The sequence below is a fragment of the Cuculus canorus genome, chromosome 15, assembly GCF_017976375.1.
Source record: "Cuculus canorus isolate bCucCan1 chromosome 15, bCucCan1.pri, whole genome shotgun sequence".
NCBI classification, from domain to species: Eukaryota; Metazoa; Chordata; class Aves; order Cuculiformes; family Cuculidae; genus Cuculus; species Cuculus canorus.
This window is the reverse complement of record NC_071415.1, coordinates 583617-607362: the sequence shown is the minus strand read 5'-3', so window position 1 is coordinate 607362 and position 23746 is coordinate 583617. Positions and strand designations below refer to the sequence as shown.

General features: G+C 50.4%; 1 protein-coding gene across 1 annotated transcript; it reads left to right on the top strand.

Moving 5' to 3' along the window:
• Nucleotides 1-21: 21 nt before the first annotated feature.
• On the top strand, nt 22-23489 carry FAM234A (family with sequence similarity 234 member A). Its single transcript, XM_009569014.2, has 12 exons — nt 22-1202; nt 7755-8063; nt 9453-9572; nt 9773-9961; nt 13823-13953; nt 16318-16447; nt 16890-17028; nt 17312-17452; nt 18509-18587; nt 19012-19164; nt 20544-20646; nt 20792-23489. Exons 2-12 carry the CDS (start codon nt 7799-7801, stop codon nt 21001-21003), a joined length of 1662 nt encoding a protein of 553 aa, XP_009567309.2. The 5' UTR covers nt 22-1202; nt 7755-7798; the 3' UTR covers nt 21004-23489.
• The last annotated feature ends 257 nt before the right edge of the window (nt 23490-23746 follow it).

The following is a 23746-nucleotide window of genomic DNA, read 5'->3' as shown; positions in this document are numbered from 1 at the left end:
ACCCTTTGTGAGTGCACCAGTCGCACTGGTTCTCCATTAAGTTTTTTCCTTCTCTTTATATATGTTAAAAAAACTCAAAAGTGGTTTTATTTTTTTTCCCCCTTTTAGCGCTTAGCCACCTCGTTTTTATGTCTGCAGCACTGGAGAGCTGCCTCACACCTCCAACTCAGACAAAGCGTGGCCCTGATCTGCCCATTTCAAAAGCCATTTGTCTTTGTGAGGATGGGCAGATCTGCTGGAGCACGTTTCTGAGATGGGCTCAAGTCTGGGTTTTTAGAACCGTTACAGAACAGATAACAAATCTGGGCAGGTTTCTTCCAGGGAGGAGTACAGCGACAGCCAGTCTGCCTGTTCACTGTGAGCTCTGGAGTCAGAGCTTCTTCCGTGGAGCCTTCTGACTTGCCATAAAAGCCCTGAGGTGTGTTTTTAACGGCCAGGCAGGGAGAACACGGCAGAGGTGACTCGAGATAGAGCAAAACGCAGGGGCAGGGTGAGGAAAGCGGTCACCTGTCTCAGCCTGTCCCTCCGGGGCCCGAGGCACCAGCTGTGTCCCAGCACCAGTGAGAGGAATTTGCATATTGTAACTCGCTTATTTGTGACTAGGTTTATTTCCCGCAAGGGGAGGACGGCCACAGCCCAGACCCCCAGGATCCGTTTTCTGTGGGAATCGTGTGAGTAAAGCACTCTCTGCCGGTGGGGCCCGAGCCTCACCGAGTGCTCGTTAGCTCGCCGGGGCGAGCATCTTTAATTACAGACAGCTCCAGCCCAACGTTCTCCAGGCGGCGGAAGCGGGAGGGAGCCCGTCCCGCTGTTCCCAGGCCGCCCATGCGGCGTGGGGGTCCCTCCAGGCTCCGGGAAAGCCAGTTCGGGGTTGGGTCCGTGGCGGCGCCCCCTAGCTGTTCGTCCTTCTTAGTGCATGCGGTCCCGTTCCCCGTCCGGTTTGACCCGGGATCCCGCGGTTTGACGTTGTTTCTGTAACCCCCGCGGGTGCGGGGGGCGCGGGGCGGCGCCCGTACGTGACTGTGCTGTTCTCTCGCGGTCTGAGCGCATTAAAGATCTGTGTTTGTGGCTCCCAGCGCTGCCCGGGCTCGTTCTTCGCCGCCATCACCACCTCGCGCCCTGCGCGGGCCGGAAGCGGGCGCTGCGCCCTGACGTCACTTCCGGCGGGGCGCCGGGGTATGGAGGCGGAAGTGGCGGAGGCGGTGAGTGCTGAGCCGAGCGGGGAGGGGACCCGGAGGGCCGGGGTGGGAGGGGATGGGGACCTGGGAGGGCGGGGGAGGAACGGGATGGGGTCCCGGGAGAGCAGCGGGAGGGATGGGATGGGAACCCGGGAGAGCAGAGGCAGGGATGGGATCGAAACGCGGGAGGGCGGAGGCAGGGATGGGGTGGAAACCCGGGAGGGGAGAGGCAGGGATGGGATGGAAACCCGGGAGAGGAGAGGCAGGGATGGGATGGAAACCCGGGAGAGCGGAGGCAGGGATGGGATGGGATGGGATGGGAACCCGGGACAGCGGAGGCAGGGATGGGATGGGATCCCGGGAGAGCAGAGGCAGGGATGGAATGGGAACCCGGGAGAGCGACGGGAGGAGTGGGATGGGAACCCGGGAGAGCGGCGGGAGGAGTGGGATGGGAACCCAGGAGAGCGGCGGGAGGAGTGGGATGGGAACCCAGGAGAGCGGCGGGAGGAGTGGAATGGGGCCTTGGGAGAGTGGCAGGCAGATAGGGCTGGAGGCTGAGCTGTGGCCCCAGCAGAGCGGCGGGCAGGGTGAGGGCCTGTGCAGGGGTAAGACTCCTACCAGTGCGTCCCAATCCCAGCGTATGTCTGGGCTGGTGGGCAGCACTGCTTGGACATGAAACTTCTGGCCCTGACATCAGGGGTCTCGTTGCCCAGCCTTGGCGGCTTGAGAAGTTGCCTCAAACCACCTCCAGAAGCCTTGGAAAGAATGCGATCCATTTTGGCAAAGCCTGGGGCACTGCTGAGGCAGCTGGGTGCTTTTGTCCTCACTTTGATTGGATCTCATTTATCCCATGGGGCTGACAGGTGTGTGGGAGCAGTGGGAGACACTCACACGATGTTTGTGAGCACCAGTCTGTGTTTCAGTCAAAGGGAAATTCCCAACCCCCTCATCTCTGCAGAGCCCGGAGGGCATGGGGGAGGCCTTGCACGCTCATTCCTCTCCCCCTCAGCAAGCCACAGGGCTGGTCTGTGGGCATGGATGAGAATGTTCCTTGCGTAAAGGAAAAAAATACCGCTTTAATGTGCTAAATTCCAACCTCATTTCCACCCCTTGTTTGGTTTTGGAAAACAAAAACTTGCTGGGAGTCTTCAGGCAGAGGGGCAGGCTGCCCTCCCGCATGGCAGGGCTGAGCTGGGCCCCCTTTGAGGTGCTGCCTGTGGAGCCTGGGCGTTGAGAGGCTCTGCAGGGTGCTGGGTGCGCAGGTGGGATGGCCTCTGAGTGATCTTTGCTGTGTTTTGAGGGGGAGGAAGTGAGAAGAGAGGTTGCTGGAGAGAGCCAACAAGGACCACAGCAGCTGGAGGAAGGGTGTCGTTTCATTCTGCTGTAAAACCTCGCTAGGCTCCATAGGAAGGACCCAATGAATTTTGTGACCTTTGGAACAAGTGACCCACTTGAAAAAACGTAGTTTTTGTCTTTTTAATAAATCTACATTAAATCATAGAATGGTTTAGGTTGGATAGGACCTCAAAGCCCATCCAGTTCCAACCCCCTGCCATGGACAGGGACACCTGCTGAAAGCCCCATCCAGCTTGGCTTTGAACACCTGTAGGGATGAAACAGCCACGACAGCTCTGGGCATTTCCTGGGCCAGGAAAACATTTCTTCCTCTCATCTAAATCTCCCTTCTTTCGGCTTAAAACTGTTCCCCCTTGTCCTCTCCCTGCACTCCCTGGTAAAGAGCCCCTCCCCAGCTTTCCTGGAGCCTCTTTTGGTACTGGAAGCTGCTCTAAGGTCTCCCTGGAGCCTTCTCTTCTCCAGACTGAACAAGCCTATGACCACAGCCTGTCCTAAAGGGTTACAGTCTCTCCAAAGCATCTGTTGCATAAAATGTCTGGCGGTGTGGAGAGGCTGTTGCGCTTCTGATGCGAGCAGGGAGGCCACGGATGAGGTGGGGATGTCTCTGATGTGAGAGGTTCAGCAGTTTGCTGGCTGCTACTGACACAAGGGGTCCACAGCGCTTGGTGAAGGTGAGCAGCTTGGGTCCAGCCAGAGTAAGGACTGGGATGATCAGTGGCATGTGTTTCTGCTGCTTGGTCGGTATTACTGGCCTAAACTATAATGAGTTCCATGCAGCTTTGATATTTTTCTTCATCAGAGAGTTTTGCTCTTCCCATCGCTCTCTTGGAAAAGTACTGGATCGTGTTTTGCTCTTCACTAAAACGACTGAATTTCTCTACTTGAACCTCTACTGCAGTGAAAACTGCCCTGAAAAAGAGTACTTAGTACTTTTCTCCAATAGATGACGATGTATCACATGCAGAGGTGACATTTGTTTGTGCTCTGGAGGAATTTCTGATTCACTTGCTGTCAGTGCCCAGTGGCATGCGTGTCTCTGCACCCGAGGGTTAAGTGGCCTTTCAGAAGCAGCTGGTGCTTTGAAGAGACCTGTGTGAACAGAGGCAGAATAGCAGGAGCGAGGGGAGGGGAAGGACAGCTGTAGCAGCAGGACGTGGGCGTTTCGCTGAGCCAGGTGCCTGCATTGTCTTTGGTGGGGTGTGGGTTACAAACTGTCCTTAGAAAGGCCGTGAGGGTGCGAGCAGGAGCAGAGGGACGCCAGCCTTGGAAGGGAATAATTTCACAGTGCAGTTGTCCTCACCAGCCCATGGCTGCGACTTTATATCGAGAAGGAGTTGGGAGCTGCAGGTGATCCAGCAAAACTGTAAGCTGGTGTGCGCAGGGCAGTCTGAGTGTGTTCGGAAAGGAAAATCTCCGCATGTGAGGGAAATCTTACACTTATTTCCTTGTGGCTGGATGCTGATGCAGCGGGACTGCAGAAAAGGGGAAAAATGAACAACCATGTCTTGATGTTGCAGCAGGTGACTGTTGGCTTCGCCGCAGCGTGATATGTGGGATCAGAACTGAACAGTCTGCTCGTGGGAGACAAGCGGGAAGGGAATGTTGCATGCTGCTCAGAGCAAAACCTGGAAGCTGTTTTGTCGTCACTGATTGCAGCTTGGGGCTTCAGCAGTTTCTGTCTGATGGGAAGGAAACTTGTGATGAGTTTAAATCAAAATAAAACAACAAAACAAAGCAGAAACAAAACCCCGAAAGCTGTATTTGGGTTCCTAACATGGCCAGTCGGAGCTTGATTTCATCATTCTGTGGAAGATATAAACACTTTGAACATCAGACCTGAGTTATGATCTATTGCTAGGAATTTTCCAGGAACAAGCGGTGCCTGGTGTGACTGCAAATGCTGTGGTTTGGTGTTTTATGGGTGGAAAATGAGCTAAACCTTCCATCGCACCCATACTTCAGTGGTTTCTGTCACCAGTTGCTCTGTGCTCACCAGGCAGTTCTAGCTGACGGGTAATGATAGTTTGTCTCTTGGGTTTAGCTGCGGCTTGGCTCTCACCCCTTGCTGCACGAGTTTCACTGGTTTGATTCAGATCAGGTCTGTAAATTTGCGCTGCTGCTTAGGGAGAAGAGCAGAGTCGGTGCCCTGTGAAGGTGAGTAAAGCTGAGAACTGTGTGCTTGTCTGGAACGCTGTTGCTGTGGGACAGGGGAGGGCATTGGTTCCTCCTTGGCTTTGATCAGGGGGTGCTCCTAGCTTGTCCCACTGCTGGGGGCGAGGAGCCTTTAAAGCTGGCGGAGCGAGGGAAGCATGCAGGAGGTGCAGATCCTGGCCATGCTGCAACGTGCCTGGGGCTGTGTGGGTTCAGTTCAGGTCTGTCCCATGCAGTTTTTCTAATTATTTCCTTTTCTCTGAAGTCTTTTTCTCACACTTTCTCCTGGTGAGGCCTCCTGTCTCCAAGCAGAGCCAGTGCAGGCTGCAGGATCTAGCACACGCAGCTGATTTAATAATGCTGCGGCACAGGATCCTGTCGCTGTCTGTTCACTTGCGAGGTGCCTGGATGCATCAAACTTCCCGGTGAATTATTTTGTATCCTCTACCGGCAGGAGACAAAATGCTGGCTGCTAGAGGACAGTAAAGTCATCTGAAATGCACGCTATCATTTTCTGCTTGTCTTCAATTAAACTGATTACCAGAGTTCTTTGTCATTCTGCACCCAGACCGTTTCACACGCTGCCAGCACCTACCCTGACAACTGCGGGCGCTGGGATTTCCCGCATTGTTTGATGCTCTGCCCCTGACCGCTGCACTAGTTGTTCTGGCACTGCCTCTGCTCTGGCAGGGACGCAAAGGGCATTATTCAAACCCTGAAAGAAAAGAGAAAGAATTGCTTGAAAGGCATTGAGAGCTCTTTGTAATGGGTGGCTCCCAGGGTCGTTGCTGCAAAAGAAGGGGAATTGCTGGGGCTGTCCGGATAATTACCACTTTTTTTTATTGTTCTCATCCCAGTCTGGATGACGGCGGTGTGATCTGTAGTGAGTCATAAAAATATGCCTTCTACACAGTGTTAAGATGGTGTCCCTTTTGGACCGAGGCAGGAGAAGCCTGAGTTTGGATTTGGATCTTCTCAGGAAGTCTTGCTGTTCCCGGCTGCAGAGGGCTCCGCTGGAGAGGCCGGTGGGGTTGTGCTTGAGCTCTCTCGCAGCCCAGGTCATGGCCACTGGCTACCACGGCATTCAAGAAGATCCACCTCTCCCTGCTGCTGGAGCCGGACACGCCAGAGCTGCACAGACCATCTCCCTGGTCACAAGGGAGGTCACGTCACCCGTTCCTGCCACCGTCCCCCATCACTGCAGCAGGGCTTGCTCCGCTCTGGTAAATCATTTGCTCAGGCGGTGCCTGGAGCCGTGTACCTTGAACCTGCCAGGGGCAGGCACTAGGCCAGGTCCAGTAACAGAGTGACGCTTAGCTCGCCAGCGTGATGACCAGGTCAGGGGAAGCCTGAATGCTCGACTCTTCCTTTTCATCCCCTTTCTATCTGGAGCTTTTCTATCCTTGTCAGTTTGTTCTGGAAACAGCTGGCCTGCGGAAGTGTCTCTGGTGTTGGTGGTAGGCTGATGTGAAGGGCAGATGAGGTCTTCAGAGTAAGGTCTTTGGGATAACATACGACTCCTACATTATTGATTTAATTGCATTTGCATGGTATTGTGTAGCTTAAATTAAATTGTCTGGGGCGAGAACTTGTACTCAATGTGCTATTTTAGAGTAAATGCACTGGAGAAAGAGCTTCCTAACTCCAGACTTGTGAGTCCAGCTGAGGTTTGCTAGGAGATGGGCAGCTGTGTGCCCGGCTGTTCCCTCAGCCCCTGCTTTGCTCTCATTCCTTTCCCTTGTGGTTTGTACCCAGAAGGGATGTCTACAGCTCTTCCCTGTAGTGGAACAGGGACAACCCTGAGGTGGTGAGACCTTCAGCCGTGCCACTGCTGCCTGAAAGAGCCTGGCCTCCCAAGGGTGACTCTGATCTTGTGTTTTTTCCAACCTGGAAATGAACTTGGGCATGAAACATGAGGTGTAACAGCGAAACGTGAGATGTAACGCACCCCGCTGTTGTTGGAGTTGAAAGCCTTAGCTCTCTGCATTGTGTGCCAGTGCTGAGTTGAAGCTATTTTCTGCTGGGGAAGTAAATTGCTCCAGTGGACAATCCAGGCACGTGACTGCTGGGGCATGGTCATGGAAAATTGGCTCAGCTGTCATGTTTATTTGCTCTGATATAACTTTTTATGACACTGTCATGCAGCTTTTTCCAAGGCTACTGGAATGCGTTAGTCTTTATTTCTTCTTTTATACTATTTTTTTAAAGAAGAACTATCAGAGAAACTGTATGGAATGTTGGTGTTTGTTGTGTGGGTAATAAGTTACAGCCTTCTGCAACCCACTAGGGCTTTTTTTCCCCCTTTTAATAACAATTTAGCACATAAGCCCTCTGTTATTGTAGCTGTAGCTCAAGATTTATAGCAGGAGAAACTAAAATAGCAGTTGCTAGTTGTTCTTCCATCCTGATGAAATCAAATTTGCCTGGTTTTACTCTCAACTCCTGCCTTCTTTTTCCTCCGAGGAGGACAGTAATCACCCTCTTGCCTTCTGCAGGGCTGGGTTGCCCAACTTCTCAACTGCTTTCTCATCTGAGGTGGTGTTGAATAGCTTCGGTTTGTTCCTATACAGAATACGCTGGTGTTTGTTTCTCTCTTGCTCTCCTGGGGAAGCTCAAGTGCTCATTACAGTAGGGAGCAGCCTTACGTTGGGATGTAAAGGTCACAAGTGTTTCCTTTCACCTCTCCGGCTGGGAGTAGGACTGACGTAGGCAGGAGGTGGCAAGAAGCCTTTGCAGCAGAAAGAAGCGTTTGGTGTGTTTTCCTCAGGGGAGCACTACAGACCGGTCAGTCCATCCAGTGTAGAGGCTGGAGCCTTCTTTGTCCAGGTCAAGCAGAGCTGATTTTCTCCTCTGAAGGAGTAGTGCTATTCCTGCATCCCATGATCTCTCCCCATTGCTCCGTGTGGGAGACCTTTGGTACCAACAGTGCCTTGTATCCAGCACTGACAACACACCGATTTTCTCACCTCCCGTTAAATGTTTCCAATGTGAATATTAGATAGTAACAGAATATTTTGTCATTTTTAATGTACTCAAACTCTGTTTTAACTGTTCTTTTTGTTGCTGCAGGTGAAGGGGGAAAAGTGTGTCTGAATACCGAGGAATGAGCTGCAATGGATAACAAAGACTCGGAAGCTGAGATTCACCCTCTGAAGACAGAGGATGTAAAAGCTCAAGAGAACCATGAAAACTCTGTGGAGAGAAGAATTATCAGCAAGCAGTCATCACGACTGTCTCGGCTGTCCCGGTGGCGCACTGCCGCCTTCTTCATCTCGTTATTTCTGTGTCTGATAATTGTCTTTGCTTTCTCGTTCATCATTCCTTGCCCAGAGAGGCCAGTTTCAGAAAGAACATGGTTCCGAGACTACGACAACACAGGTGAGCTTGCTGTGACAGAATAAATACTTACCAACAGTCCTTTTCCTTTACGTGCCAGAAATTGTGATTGTGGAGCTCTACCTAAGTGCAATCTGGAGCCAGGTCTGCAGGGATACTGCCTTTGGGAGCGAGAGCTGTGAATACCTGACCTGGTTAAGCAGTGGCCCGTCATAATTGGAGTGGCCTTCCAGGAGGTGTTTACAGGATCTAAGGGAGAAATTAGATGCTGCTCTGAAGCGCTAACAAGGTAGCAGACTGCCCTTGATTACGGGAAAAAAAATGGGGAAGGTTATCTGGAAATAAATCTTTGTTGAAGTTTGGGCTGTGAAATGTTCCCTTGAACTTTGAGCTGAGGTTTGGGAACAACTGGGTGTTCTCTGTCTGCTAGTATGACTTTCTAACTATTCTTTGTGGCCCACAGGAAAGGGAGGAGTCGAATCTTGATTCTTTCATAAATTGTACAAATTTATAGTTGCTTTAGTTGGCGCTTTAGAATCGTAGAATGATAGAATAGTTTGGGTTGGAAGGAACCTTAAAGGTCATCTAGTTCCAACCCCCTGCCACGGGCAGGGACTCCTCCCACTGGCTCAGGCTGCCCAAGCCCCATCCAACCTGGCTTTGAACACCTCCAGGGATGGGGCAGACACAGCTTCCCTGGGCAACCTGTTCCAGTCCCTCACCACTCTCATGGTGAAGAAATTCTTCCTTATGTCCAGCCTAGATCTGCCCCTCTTCAGTTTATACCCATTCCTCCTTGTCCTGTCACTACAGGCCTTTGTGAACAGCCCCTCCCCAGCTTTCTTGTAGGCCCCTTTCAGGTATTTAGCCTGGTTCCTGCTCCCTGGTAGCTCAGATTTGCTTCTGTAAGAGCTGTTCTTTAATCTCATGCAGTGGGTGTGTGCTAGTTATGCTGTAAATGAAGAGATAGTGCCCACTGACAAGAACTGAGCTTTGTGTGCTAATGCAGAAATCTCAAGTTCTGCTGCTCTGGGCTGAAGAGGCTACTTTTAGCTGAGAGTGAGAAAGATGGAATGTCTGGGGCTGGGTTTCATGGGGTTTGTTTGGATTTTTCTGTATTTTGGGAACAGCAACCCCAAACCAAGTCCAGAGTTGTTCTTTGTTTAATATAGTTCAAGTTCTGGCTGTTCGGCTTTAAAAAAAGCAAATCCTCTGGGGGACAGCAAAGTTAGAAAATCCTTTGGCACTAACTTCCAGTTCTTGGTACTCATGGAGATGTTTTTTTTAATACAAAAGCCAATTTGTCCTGATGTTGTGCTGTCAGAGATGGAGGCAGTGAGTAGATCTCTAGGAATTTGTGCTTTGCTCCGGCTCGCTCTGCTGCTGGTTGTGGCACCCTCACCAGTGCCTGGCTCCTGGTCTCTTTTACAGTGGCCTACCAGTTCCTCGCTATAGAAGATGCGAACGAAGACAAAGTACAAGATGTCATCTTCGCTTTCAAGGCTGGAAATGGCAGCAGCAGCAGCTTCAACAGATCCTGCTTGGATGAAGGTAGCTGATTCAGAGAACTTTGTAGTGAAAGGGCTGTTATTTCTCTTTTAGTTGTAATTAGAGAGGCTGCTGGGGGTCTGGGAGAGCAAAACCAGGCTAGCTGGGTGGGGAAGGGGATGGGATGAGTCCCAGCTCTTGGGTGGTGCAGAACAGCAAAGGGACCAGTTGCCAGCGCTCCCTCTGACATCTCTTCTTTTCAGGTCTGCCATCGCCGTGTGCTTTCATTGTTGCTGTGTCCGGCACGAACGGCAGAGTGCTTTGGGAGAGCCCCGCTGCTGAGGAGGTTGAGTGGATGGAGTGTGGCATCAAGCAGCTCGGGGGGGCTGACACACCGGGCTGCCTGGTTGTGGGGAAGCCGGCATCGCTTACGGCAGTTGACCTGCGGAGAGGTGAGCGAAGAGCAGAGCGCTGCTGCCATGGCGCTGCTGGCTTTCCTTACCCAATAACCTTCAGCCCTCACAGGCTGGGGATGTCAGCGTGACATAACTTGCTGGTACACGAACAATGGGTGCAGGGTATTTATTCTCCTGAAAACCTTGCCAGAGCTATTCACTGGGCCGTTGGGAAGTGCCTGTTCTCTCAGCCTTTCTGTTCCAAAGGCTGAACTCTGTTGTTGTGGTTTGTGCCAGCTGCTATATTATAAGAACAACTTCTCAACAGCTTTTGAAACCAGAGGAGCGGTCACTCGCTGTGAATGCTACTTTATACTCTGAGGAATTGGACACAAACCCGCAATGTTTCTCAGCTGTTTGATGTGAGTGCTTGTAGTGGCAGGAGGAGGTGGGGAGTTAGGGATTTATGACTTTAAAGTCATCAGAGAGAGCACTTAGGACTCACCAATTTCAGTAGTCCAGGATTTTGCCTGGTTCCTCTGGAAAGCCCTCTTTAATTTCTGAACTCACAGATGGAGAAATTCATCATCATCATGTCTAACACAGGTGAGGGTAAAGAGTGCCTGTACTTCTCTAGGAAGAGGGTAGTGACCATCTGTCTATTGCACCTTGAAGCTTCCTTGCTGATGCAAAATGGAAATACATTTCCACTGTATCAAAGGTTCTCCCTTGGAAACATGCCTAGAATCCCATCCTCTATATCTGGTATTGATCCCCTCACACCCTATTTAGCGAGAATTGGGAGGGAGGAATAGCAAGAGGTGTAGCTCTAAGGAATGTGAGGAAAATCTAGTGTAGCTTTTAATTTCCAGTCTGGTTGGAAGTGTGGTACAGAGCTGGAAAGCTTCTGTACCAGCTGAGATCTCTTAGCCCTGTTTCCCTCCCCAATAGGCTGTAGTGTAGCTTATTTATAGGCTATTAATGAAGTCATTGCTCTTAGGTTGAAGTGTAGAAAGGTGAGTGCTGAGCCAAAGGCACGTAACTTGAGGCAGCTGTAAAGAAATAGCACAAGCATGGAGAGAAGGAACCAGGCTAAGCCACTGGTCACAGCAACAATACAGTAAGAAAACCTTCCATAGATAAATTAAAAGCAAGAGATGAAAAATCACTTCAGACAGAAAAATGAATAGCCCAGAACTTGATGTATTTGATACCTTTTTCCTATTAAGTAGGTTAAGAGGTATTTCTTAGCATTGTTGAGTTTTACTGGGGGTTAGGAGGGCAGAGCAGAGTAAAATGTATTTAAATAGGCTAAATGTATTTAAAGTGGCAAAGTCTGACTTATATCACGTTGTGCTAAAAGCGGTAGTCAGAACAATCTCTAGCTGTTAATGATTCATCGTTGTGGAGGATTGGTGAGATTCCAGGGCTTTCAGGCCGCCCAGCCTCTGTGCTAGGAAGATTGGAGGAGCGGTAGGCAGATTATCGTCTGAAAGTGTCTGGTGTGCTTTTGATCTTTAAATGCTGATAAAGTTAGTGCTTCTCTATCAATTTGAGTTGTGTTAAATCTTGCTTTCTTCATTGCCAGAATAAGTAACCTGAGCAAACAAGAAGGAAGGAGAAGGGTTGGATGCTTCTGTTTGTGTGGGACATCTGACATTCCTGCACGTTTATCTGACAAGAAAACTGGGACGCAGGAGCTTAAGATTAGCTGTTCCAGGTCAAAGCAAAAGTCTCTGTACCTGCGTATTCCATCTCTGCCAGGGCCGCAAGCAGAGTCTCGAGGAAGAGAGCAGGAGTAGGTGTTTTGTTACACCTTCTCTCTTCACCTTATCCCGCAGCAGCCTGCATTGTGAGTCCTGTGAGCAGTTCTGGTCTCCTAGGGGACGTGGCAGAAAGGGACCACAATGATCAGATGTGTGAAATTGCTTCTGTGCAAGAAATCCCTAAATAAAGGAGAACTCCAGCCTGGGGAATGTGGGTCAGGGAGAAACAAATCTATACAATTATGAATGATAAGTAGAAGAACAGGGAATTGTGATTTCCTGACATGATTCTGCATTACTCCATGGTTCTTTTATCAAGTGCTAGGTTCAGAAAAACCAAAAGAGGATACTTCTTCATATCCACTGAACAGTGGATGCCAGGAGCTTGCGAGTGTTTAGTAAAGAAGTGGGAAAGAGCACAGAAGAGGGGTCTGGCACTGCTCCATAGAAGAGACCTGCCTTTAGCTCCGATAGCTTGTGAGCCGCAGACTGGGAGTTCAGTCTTTGGATGTGTGTCTGGGCCTCATCCTGCCTGAAGCAAGCCATCCTGCTTTGTGTCCTCTGCGGCTGCTTGAAGCGAGGGCCAAACTCAGTCATCTAAGTCCTAATTTTATTGTTACTTCTGGACCAAAAAAAAACCCCGCCCCTTTCATCCAGATTTGCTATCTAGGCACTTGTCTAATCTCCATCTTGGCTTCTGTTGCCGTGTTTCTGCTGTGACCTCAGGGTTTGAGGAAGCACCGTAGCACTCGAGATGTCAGACAGAATAGTCCCATCTCCCATTGATGGAGCAAGGTGGGACTGGATTTACAGGTTGTGCTCTTTGGGGGTTGTGTTAGATTGTGAAAGTTTCTCAGCTCCTTTGTGTTGAATCCCTCACTGTTACCTGTTTCTATTAAGTCAGACGGCTCTTCTAAGAGAGTAAGATGCTTCCTCCAAAACTATATCCACTGTCTAACCAGCAGAGATTAGAACCGCACGCAGTGAAATGTGAATTTCATCAGCCTGGTCTTACTGATGTAGCTTTGGACTGCGCTGAAGCTAGGATATAGTTATTTAAAACTTAAGTTCCCTCCTTCCTTTGCCTGCTTGTTTTCTTTGGGGGTAAAACTCTTTGCCTTCTGATGATTTCCTAGGGGCACTCTGCTACGTCACATCTGTTGTCATAGTAACAAATCCAACTATTTTTTTCCATGTTTCAGTAAAAGCTTTGGAGGAATCCTACTGGAAATACAGCCTGCCTGAAAGTGTTACAGACAGGTCAGGTGGTAATTCCTTGGCCTTCAGTACAATTGACAAAGAACAGATGATTACTTGCATTCCTGAAATGATAATTGCTGTGTATGATACTGTCCAAAGGGGAGGGTAGGTGTTTCCCCTCTGAACACCTGATTAGTCACTTAAGTCTTCCTTAAAAAGTAACTCCCTAGTGATCTCCCCCCTTCTCGAAATTCCACTGCAAATTCCACTGGGCAGCGACTGGAAAGCGGCCAGCAGCTCTGGGCAGTGTGTGGAGCAGAGCCATTCGACTGGCCTGGAGCTGTTGAAGAGAAACTCACCCCGCATACTGTGTTTTAAAACCCAAAGCAGAGCTACCTCCATTTACAGGCAAGTTTGGGCGCGCTCTGTGTGTGTTCTTCAAAGGGAGAGGTGGGATGTGAACTGAGTTGCACGCCAGCGTGGAGCATCTGCGGGAGGCAAGTTGCAGCAAAAAAGGTTTTATTAGGAGAAACCGCAACGCTATGATCAGAATTTGGCTGCTTTATGGTCTTAAAACATCTGCGCAGAGTGAAGCACACAGCACTGAGGTTTTAGATCACAAAAAAAGGATTCTCTATGCCATCAACATGCGGGAAAGCTTGCTAACCTAAGGCACCTTGTGCCCTGTGCGTTGATTCATGCCCAGGATATCGGGGTGCATTTGTGCAGGCAGCTAGAATTCTTTTCCAATATAAGTTGAAATTGTGGATACTGGGACTCATTTGAAATGAAATGAAGTACCCCACCATGAGCATAAATGAGATCAGCTTGTGGTGCTGATGGGCTGTAAGTGGCTGGTTACTGCCGAGTACTTGGAGGAGCCAGGGACGTTAAAAGCCTTTCAACCTAAAGTGCATTTGAGTGAATGTTTCCCAATACCTCTGTCTTCTAGGGGAGGTTCAGTGGAGACAGTCCAGTGACTTTGGAGCTAATTATACTGTGCTGACTCCCGTGTCAGTGATCCCAGATGTGGATAGTGATGGAGTTCAGGACCTGATAATCTTTATTGCTGCAGGAGATAAGGTATGTCACTCTGAAGCTGTGATGAACCCGGTGGCCAGGCCACAGGGCATGCCAGGAATGTTATTTACTTCCATCATGTGGTCTAAGAGGAAGTGTCCAGAGGCCTCTGCTGTCTGTGGGTTTGGGGTAGGTTCTTTCCCACCTTGCAGAGATGCAGTCCCAAATCAATGCAAGTGGTTTATGATGGAAAAGAAAAGAAAAAAGCTGGCCAGGAATCCCTCCCCCTTTTCAGTCTGCGCTCCTCACTGCCTGTTCCTGGACTGCGTGTGGAGTGAGCCGAGGTGAGATGAGCTTGCAGTTTTCTGAGACTTTGCTCAGAGGAGTGGAAGTGAACGAACCCTGACAGATTTGGCTCTTAGATCAAAGCACAGCTGACAGCCAGTGCTTTTGTACCACCATTGCCCTTTTCTGATAGCTTTCATATCTCTCTGCCTGTGGTCTGTTTTGCACAGCACTCTCCTAGTGTCGCTGTGCTGGTTAATTCTAATCGGGCTCATGCAGTGAGATAGCAGCTTGTTGTGTTAGCTCTGTTCCAATATTGCTTTTCCTGTGTAGTCACATAATTAAAAGTGGTTTTATACTAATACATCTGCATCCACGGTTGAGTAATACAGCCTCATCTGCATGCACATCTGTCCTGTTAAAAGCACACAGAAGTTAAGGTTCCCTGGGAGTCTGATGGGAGCAGTGGCAGCTCCGTGTCCTCATACCACAGCACTCCTTAAGCAAATAGGGTTTTGCTCTCTGCGACGTTGTTGCTAGAGTCATCAGAAATTCTATCCTCTCCTACTCCTACGTTTCTCTTCTGTTTTCTTTCCTCCTTGCTTTTGCTCCCCCAGTTATCTCAAGGCTTTTATGGGTTTTTTTAATCTTAGGCAGCCAAAAAAATGTTTGAATGTAGTCTCTGTTCTGCGAGGCTGCCTTTTGATTTGTTTTCCATTTAACCTCTCTAGCTATCTTGGTATGAAATCCCTTCCTCCCTCCGGACTTGGCAAGCGCTCTGTCAACTTAAGTAAAAACACGTTCTTTTTTGAGAAATCACACAAAATGTAGGGAGCTTGAGTGGAGCTCGGCAGCTTGGGAAAAGGCTGTCGGGAGGGAGATTCGGAACCCAAGTAAATTAGCTTTGTTGCTAACAAGGACTGCAGTTGAACATTACGTTATACTGCTGTTTGCTGAAATGGCAGAGCTCTGAGCAGTCTGTGGGGAAAGGGCTGTGTGCAAGGGGTTTAGACGGCAGCTTTCTCCCAGAGTCTTATTGACCCCTACCTGCTGCAAGCTTCAGCACAAGTATGTCCAGGAAAATATGGTGTTTTTTCAGGATATATCGCCTGTAGCAGCGCATGGAGGTGTTAGACAGTGCCGTGAGTAAGGTGGTGTGTGTTCTTACTCGCCTTTGGCTGTTCTGTCCCAGGGCAGCACTGAACCAGTGCTTGCCAGTACAGGTGAGGCTGATCTGCAAGAGCTGGTATGTGTCTCCTCCCAGTGCGGGAGGCTGGGAACAGCTCAGTGGATGCCTTCCTCTCCCGCTCAAGCTATGCTCTTCATTCTCCCAGGAATCTCTATCCCTTATTCACCTGCCAGACTCTCCAGATTCACTTTGAGAGCAGCGAATTCCCTCCTCTTTCCTAGTCTTTCCCTGTCATGGAAGCGGGAAGGGTTCTTGGCTGAGTCAGCATCTCTGATGGAGGCTGTTTCTCTCGGTCTGATGTTCCTCTTTTCCCTAGAGTGCACTGCTCTCCCCAGACCGTGACTATTGCCCAGACATTTTAATCTGATCCTGATTTTAGCCTTTATTCTCCTGGGTGAAGTGTTTTTAGTGGATTCTGTTACCCTGCACAAAGAATATAGAGAAACCTGTCAGCTCTTTTATCCCTTGGACTAATGTCAGCCTTAGGAGGAGTACATTAGGACACTTAAAATATTTAGCAGAGCTACCATGTGAAGCCAAGTTTCCCTTGAGTCCATTTGCTGCTTTTGTTCTGCCTTTAGGTCCTCTCCATCGTTGTCACTGCTCAGTAGGCTCGAATTGACCTTCACTGTCCTCAGCAGAGCTGGGGCTTGCTCTTTGGTGGTCTCAGCCTGCTGGGGAGGTGGTTGGCAGAGGCAGTAAAATCTCAAGGGCAAGTGACTGTGCTGGAAGAGGTTTTCAAACTTGCAAAAGTATTCACAGCAGAGGGATCATCTAACTTGGGCCCACACCTCCAAAACCATGGAGAGACATTTCAGCCAAGCCTGTGCTGTTTCCATTCAGCTGCTGTTCAGAACCAGCTGCTCAGAAGGTTTGGAAAGCACTTGAGTAGGAGCAGTAACAGCGCGATGCAGCTTTGACCTTTTTTGTTTTTTAATCCCTTGCCTGCATAGATTAAGACCTTCATCCATTCAGGAAAAAATGGCAAACAGATTGGCTCCCCCGGAAGCCTGAGCGTGGATGGGAAAGCTCGCTATATCATGCTGAACCTGGGCTCCTCCTTCTACTTCCTTTTCTATACAGGTACGGTTCTGTTCATGAATTCAGTCTGAAGGAGCGGTTATAACTGTGAAATCAGGAGCACTAAACAGTTGTCTGAAAGTGTTTTGCTCTCTTAAAAGCTGTGTCGTGCTTTCACCTAGCCAAAGAGCTGTTCAAGGCCTAGAGAAGGGGGGGCTTCTGCTTCAAGCGAGGTTTGTTACATATTGTAGTAATTTCGTTTGAAAAATTGTGAGAATGTAAGGTTTAAGTAGTCATTTATAGCAAGTGATTACTGTGGAACACTTGGATTATGAACAGATAAGACGTTAAAAGCATTCAAAGGCAGGCTTGAGTCTCAAAATACCACTACAACTCTATGATGCAAGCCCTAAAAATATAGCTGATATGCCAGATCTGGAAAATCAGAGGGTTCAGAGAAAGGGCAGGATAACTTATCTCCCTTATTCTTGCTTTTTCTGAACAGAAAACACTCTCTATGCATATTCCCTGAAAGATCTGTACACTGCAGCAACTGGGATGGAAATTAAGCTTCCTAGCCTTGAGCAAGATCCTCAGTGGGAGAGGAACGTTGACCGCACCACACACCGCTTCTCCCTCCTCAGGTGTGAGATCGCGTCTTGGTTGCTGGTGGATGGGAGGGTACCCGTGTTCCTGACAGGATGGCCTCGTGTTGCTTTGTTCTTTCCTGGCTACGTGGCTTTTGGACTAGGAAAAAGCTGGGGCAGGGGAGGCTAGTGTTGATGACCTGGTCAGGGTTTCACAGGACAGGGGGGAAAGCAGCCCAGGGTTTCCTGTTTGCATTTACCCTGCAGGGAAAAAACCAAAACATCACAATAAAACCATATACAGTCTAGAAAGCATAATCATTCCTCTGTCCTTGTTCAGCTCTGGAGACATTCGTTACCTGGCAAAAATTCCTGGGCGATCACGGGAGAACATCCTGCTTGTAAACTCAGAGATGGCTACGCTGATCAATGCACAAAATCTTCAGACTTTGTGGACCCTCAACGTGTCCCAAATTTTAAGGTAGCGTTTCTGATGTGGGTTGCATGAGGCATTTCCAGGCTCTCAGCAGCATAGAATCAGAGAATCTGCCGTGTCCTGGCAGATGCTATTTTTTTTTAATTCATTTGAAACCTAAGATCCTGCTCTGTGATCATTTCTGGATGATGCTTATTGTGTTATGTGTCCTCTGCTGGCAAATGTCGGGCACCACTTCAAAACAGAGGAGCCCAAAGCTTTGATTCTTCATTCTGTGCCTGCTGTGATATGGCTGGCGGGGGACTGGGCTCAGCGCTAGGGGTGCTGGTCACCAGCTGGCTGAATGCCTGCCCAGTTGTCCAAGAAGGCCACCATCATCCTGGCTGGGATCATCCACGGGGTGGCCAGCAGGAGCAGAGCAGGGATTGTCCCCCTGCATTGGCACTGGTGAGGATGCACCTCGAATCCTGGGTTCAGTTTTGAGACCTTCACTCCAAGAAGGACCTTGAGGAGCAGGAGCGCATCTGGAGAAGGGAACGGAGCTGGGGAAAGGTCTGGAGAACAGGGGTTGTGGGAGCGGCTGAGGGACCTGGGGCTGTTTAGCCTGAGAGAAGAGGAGGCTGAGGGGAGACCTCATTGCTCTCTGCAGCTCCTGGAAAGGAGGTTGGAATGAGGTGGGTACTGGGCTCTGCTCCCAAGTAGCAAGTGGTAGGGCGAGAGGAAGTGGCCTCAAGTTGTGCCAGGGATGGTTTAGATTGGATATTAGGAAAAATTTCTTTACTGAAGGAGTGGTAAAGCCTTGGCAGAGGCTGCCCAGGGCAATGGGGGGAGTCTCCAACCCTGGAGGGGTTAAAAAACATGTAGATGTGGCACTTCAGGACACGGCATGGTGGAGTTGGGCTGACGGTTGGACTGGATGAGCTTTGAGGTCTTTTCCAGCCTCAGTGGTTCTATGATCCTGTAGTAGGAGGCTGACCAAACATAGCAGTCAAGTCTTTTACCAGGAGAGCTGCTCGGGGACAGAGACTGCTCTGACAGAACGAGCTATGCCCCGGCCACCAGGGTGTATTCTAATCTGTCCCTTCTCTCTCTCTCCCTTAGTGAGCCGCTGCTGGGCTACTACAGACCTGATGTTCTTGCCATTGTTCTTGAGAGTGAAATTGGACCCAACAGAAAGAAGGTTTGTACGCCCTTTCTTTTTACTTCCTTTTTTTCTGCATATCTCAGCCTCAAGCAGGCATTGAGTCAAGAGCAGCTGATGGGATGTCTTCCCTTTGACTGATTTTAGAAAGCTTTAGGCCGGGGAAAGGTCTCTTTCAACAGGTTATTGAAGCCAGCTCAGGTGCTTTTAATTCTCTTCTCAGCAAGAGGTTTCAGTGACAAAGCTTTGAACTCCTTGAAATAGCTGCAAAACTTGTGACTTTAATGTGGCCCACCCAGGTCTCACAGCTCTGTGATGCTCAGCTTCAAGTATTTCCTCGTCTTCCCATGTGTCAGATACTTGTTCCTGTAGACAGCGTGGGGTAGAGACAGCTGACTTGACTTCTCTCTCCTGGCTTGTTAGAGCTCTTTGGTATGAGTTCCGTTTCCTTCTTCCCTGCTAGGTTATGATTGTTGATAGTGGATCTGGAACAGTCCAGTGGGACCTGAAGCTGAACTCAAGACCAGATAGCCCTGGGCCAGCCACTCTTTCTACTGCTGATCACCGGTCCACCTTCCTCATCTGGGGTGACTACCAGGAGCCAGGAAATGCAACGGTGAGTAGTGCTGCTGGATGCTTGCTGTTCTCCAGACCTTGAGACAGAGTTGGGCAGAGCTACCCCCTTTCCCAGTGTTCAGTCGCTTGTGTCTGTGCCACTAACGCTGCAGCCTCTTGCACTGGGCGTAGGGCTGCTGACCAGTCTGGTCTGCTAGAAGGCAGGCAGATCTCTACGTGTGACCTGGTCTGTACTGAGTCCTTACAGTCCATAGCAGTGTCCGTAGGCAGATCTCTACGTGTGACCTGGTCTGTACTGAGTCCTCACGGTCCATAGCAGTGTCCATGTTAGCAGCTGGTGGTGGCACCAAGATCTTCTGTTGTCCTCAGCCTGGCCACGTAGAGAAAAGGGCTTTATAAGGGCCACAAAGATGATCTGAGGGCTGGAGCACCTCCCATACGAGCACAGGCTGAGAGAGTTCGGGTTGTTCAGCCTGGAGAAGAGAAGGCTCCCAGGAGACCTTAGAGCAGCCTCCCAGTACTGAAAGGGGCTTCAGGAAAGCTGAGGAGGGACTTTTTAGCAAGGCCTTTTGTGACAGGACAAGGAGTAATGGTTTTAAACTAAGGAGGGGAGATTTAGACTGGATATTAGGAGGAGATTTTTTTACAGTGAGGCTGATGAGGTATTGGCACGAGTTGCCCAGGGAGGTGGTGGAGGTCCCATCCCTAGAAACATTCAAGGTCAAGTTGGATGGGGCTCTGAGCAACCTGATCTGGTTAAAGATGTCCCTGTTCCTACAGGGAGTGAGGGCTGGACTGTATGACCTGTGAAGATCTCTTTCAACCCAAAGCATTCTGTGATTCTATGATTTGTGAACCTGGTCTGGGTTGTCCAGAGCCTGGCCTTGGTCCCATGCCTTAGGCAAAGCGAGAGGCTGCTGGTGCGGCACCTCTGAAGCTGCTGCTGTTTTGCCTGGAGCCTCCCACAGCAGTACGGCACACTGTGATCTCCCATGGCTGCGTGAATATCCTCTGCACCAGGGCAGTCGCTGGCAGCCTGGATGCAGAGTTCAGCTGCCTAACAGAGCACTCTGGGGCCGTAGCTGGCAGCGTTAGTGACGGGTTGTGTCCTGGAAGATGCCCAGGCACCAGCTGAGCTTCCTGTGCTTTCCTCGCTAATTCTACCAGCCCTAAGGCAAAAACCTGTCTGCTTTACATAGTAGACAGGCCTGCTGTTTGTGGGAAGCCTGGGGCGGGGAGGAGAGCACCGAGAAGTAAGCAAAATCCCAGCGCTGGGACTGGTGGCATCAGACAGGCTGAGTTGGGCAGACGCAGACAAGTATCTGACTGGATCTATTCTGTCGAGCGTGGGTAACAGTTGAGCCTGGTGGTGGTGTGTCCTCCGGGATAACGTGTGGGTCCATGTCCTGTTGGTTCCAGAGATCCAGAGCTCCTCTCCAGAAGCTGTACCTTTTCCATCCTTCCTACACTAACGTCCTGTTGGAGCTCCGCAATAACACAGACGAAATAATTGCATTCAATGGTAAGTCCTCTCCTGCCAGCCTTCCTGTGAGGAGGTACAGGAGGACACTGGTCTTCTGGGACCTCCTGGACTCTCTGTTGAGTCTGGTGGCCAGTCTGAGGATGGAGACCTTACCCTGGGCTGTTCCCTGTGCTCTGCGTTACAGCCGCGCTGTTTGAGCGGAGCCGTCACGCCTGCTACGTGCTGTTGAGGGGTCCTCAACCCAGCGAGGAGCCGGCATTGGTGTCTCTGATGAAGCGGAAGCTGAAGGAGGATGTTGCCGAGAGCAGGGTGATCTGGCTGAGCCAGGTGGCTGTGGACAAGGATCAGTATGTCCGGGACCGCCTCTACAGGATGCGATTCCACAGTCGAGTGTGAGCTTGCTGAAGGAAGGGGGAGAGCCTGCCTTGGCCCCAGCATCTCCAAGATTCTCCTCTCCTCCGCAGCCGTGCTCTTAGTAAACCCAGACCACGGATTCAAATGGGAAGCTGCCTTTCTCGATCCACAAACCAAAGTGTGGCTGGCGGGGAAGCATCCCCAGCTTCTGGGGACACCCAAGCCGTGGGGGCAGCTGCCAGTGAATCTGTCCTCAGAGCTGATGGGACTTCAGTGCTTGGCCACCACTGAAGTTTTGTCAGCTCAGAGAAGAGGGCTTTCCCCTCGATTCTTCTTTGCCCGCAGAGCTGTGGTGGCTCAGCCTGTGTCTGGAGGAAAACACGTGCTTGCTGGGGGTGTGGGAGTTGATTGTTTCTTGGGCGCTTGCGTGAGAAGTGAAGCTTCGGCGTGTGGTGGATGGTTTCCTTTCTGATTTAGCCCTTTGGCTACAGGTCGATTTGCAATTCCCTCCCTGGTTTTGGGCCCCGGCTCTGGGAGTTGTGGGGTGTGCGCAGTGATGGAGCCCAGCTGTGGCCGATGATGTGTTGAGGTGTCCCCAGGTCAGCAGAGCGCAGGTTAAAGTCTCATTCTACTTAGAAAATGGCCTTTTCTCCTAAGGACAGTCCCCTGTGCCCTGCTCTGCTGTCACAAGCCTACCTGTGCCTGTCTCCACGGCTTCTTTTCCAGCCAGGCTGTGCAGTGTTGGTGACAGACAGGGAGCTGCTCTCCCCACTGATTGATGCATCAGTGTTCTTCCCTGTCTCGAGTCTGATTATTGGTGATATGAAAACCACCCTAAGTCCAGGCTGGCTGGTTCCTGACGGCACAGACACCACCTCTCCTGCTGGTTTTGAGGTGCCAGGGGATCTAGGGCGTTTTTTCAGAGTAGAATTGCACTTTAAGCTTGCTTGGGAGCTGGGTTTGCCGCTCTGGGGAGCCCTGTAGCCCAATGGCAATGCCAGCTGCCCTGCAAATACTCACTCAGCTGCTAAGGAGCCTTTACTATGTACTGTCCCCTCTGCCAGGAGGTGGTGCAGGCGTGTGCGGGGGGAACAACACGAGCTCACTTTGTAGCACAGCTCCAGAGGGAACTCTGTGCTTCTTCCCTGCCCTTGGAGTTGAAGTAGTGCTAAGTGAGGATCCTCGGGCACTGATCTCTCTGCCCAGCCCGAGGAAATGGGACAGGTTGGTGCAGGAAGATGATGTCTCCCCTGGAGACTTCAGTAGCATGGTGTGTTTGCTCTGCCATGTTCCTGCACAGGCTGTAGAAACAGAGTGTGAAGCCTGGAAAATGGTTTGAATCGGTTGCTCAGTCGTGGAAGCTGCAGTCCCCACAGCGGCGCATTGAGACATGAGCTTTGTAGGTGCTGGGTGTCCCTCTGGCTGCTGAGAGGAAGGCGGATAAAAACCACACCCCTAAAAATAAACTCTCTTGAGGTTTGCAGAGGGGCTTTGGCCAGTGCCTCTTCCCTTGCCTAGTCTCACATCGGCACGTGTGTGGAAATACTGTAGGATGAGGAGCTTAGGCCGGGTTGTGTAGTCACAACCAGTGGTTCTTCCCTCGTGACAGTGTGCTGCGGGGCAGCTGCATTAACCCCTGCCCGTGCCCACAACGTCACCTCTCCCAGCCTTGTGGCAAAATGCGCAGCAGCAGCAGCAGTCATGTTCTGCCTGGATGCTTACCTCTGGCTTCCAGCTGGCCCAGTAGCTGGAAATGGTGGGTATCCTCCTCTGTTCCTCTTTCCAAGCTGTTTCTGAGGGTGTCTGGGGATGTGAGGAGGCTCCCCGGCCGTGTCCCCTAGCTTAGGTTGCCTCTTTGCTCAGCGCAGTGAAGACCTGAAGCCCAGCAGCCCCAGCGGTGCAGAGAGCAGGGCTGTGCCAGCGCTGCAGAACCCAGCTTGGGAGGCCCGGATTCAGCCTGTCCTTCATCCAGCTGGGGCAGAGTCGGGAGCGTGAGGGTGGTGGGATACAGCCTATATCCCACTGAAATTCTCCTGCCAGGCAGCGGGGTGCCCGGGCTGTATTCTCACCACCATCACAGCACCTCGGCTCTCTCCTTCTATTGATTCCTACCCAGACCTGACATTTCCCGTAGGCACGCTGAATGTTCCTTCAGGAGGGCTGGATTTTCGTCTTTTGGGGGCTTTTTTTGGCTTTAAGTTGTCCATTAATGTTTCCAGATACTTTGGAAATGCAGATTTCCCTGTGGCAGCTCAATTAAACGCATCAGTGCCAAACCAACACCTTCTTAACAACACAAGTCCTTTTTCCAGCTTACTTCTGTGTGTAATTGGTTTTTTTTTTGCAGTATTTAATGAATGACATTGTGCCTTGATTCAACAACTCAGATGGGTGATGATGGCAGATATCACTGTGTTATGTGTAAGTGTGTTTTTTAACACTAAAACTGTTTGGTTTGGTTCTTTAACTTATTGCAATTTGTGCCCTATAGGACTTGGTCTAAACTGAAATGGTTTCAATAAATCCTCTTTTGCATTGTTTGTAAATGGTGCCCTGCTTTTCTTGTGGTGGTTGAGGTTACGCAAGACACTGGGATTATTTCACAGCCCTTTGTGTGACTTCCCAAAGGCAGAACCCCCTTTTTTGGAAAGGAATTCAGGTGTCCTGGTCATGCTTTGACGGCTGAGCCAGATGCGACTCTGCCCCGAGGTGCTGATGCCATCCTGTCCTGCTGCAGGCAGGTGATGAACAGGAGAAGGGAGGATGCAGAGGGAAGCTGGAGTTA

Excerpts from the sequence above, each read along its gene's own strand:
- FAM234A (XM_009569014.2), top strand. The coding sequence starts at position 7,799 with ATGGATAACAAAGACTCGGAAGCTGAGATTCACCCTCTGAAGACAGAG. Across the intron at positions 17,453-18,508 it reads AACGTGTCCCAAATTTTAAG|TGAGCCGCTGCTGGGCTACT; the intron begins GTAGCGTTTCTG and ends TCTCTCCCTTAG. Across the intron at positions 20,647-20,791 it reads CGAAATAATTGCATTCAATG|CCGCGCTGTTTGAGCGGAGC; the intron begins GTAAGTCCTCTC and ends TCTGCGTTACAG.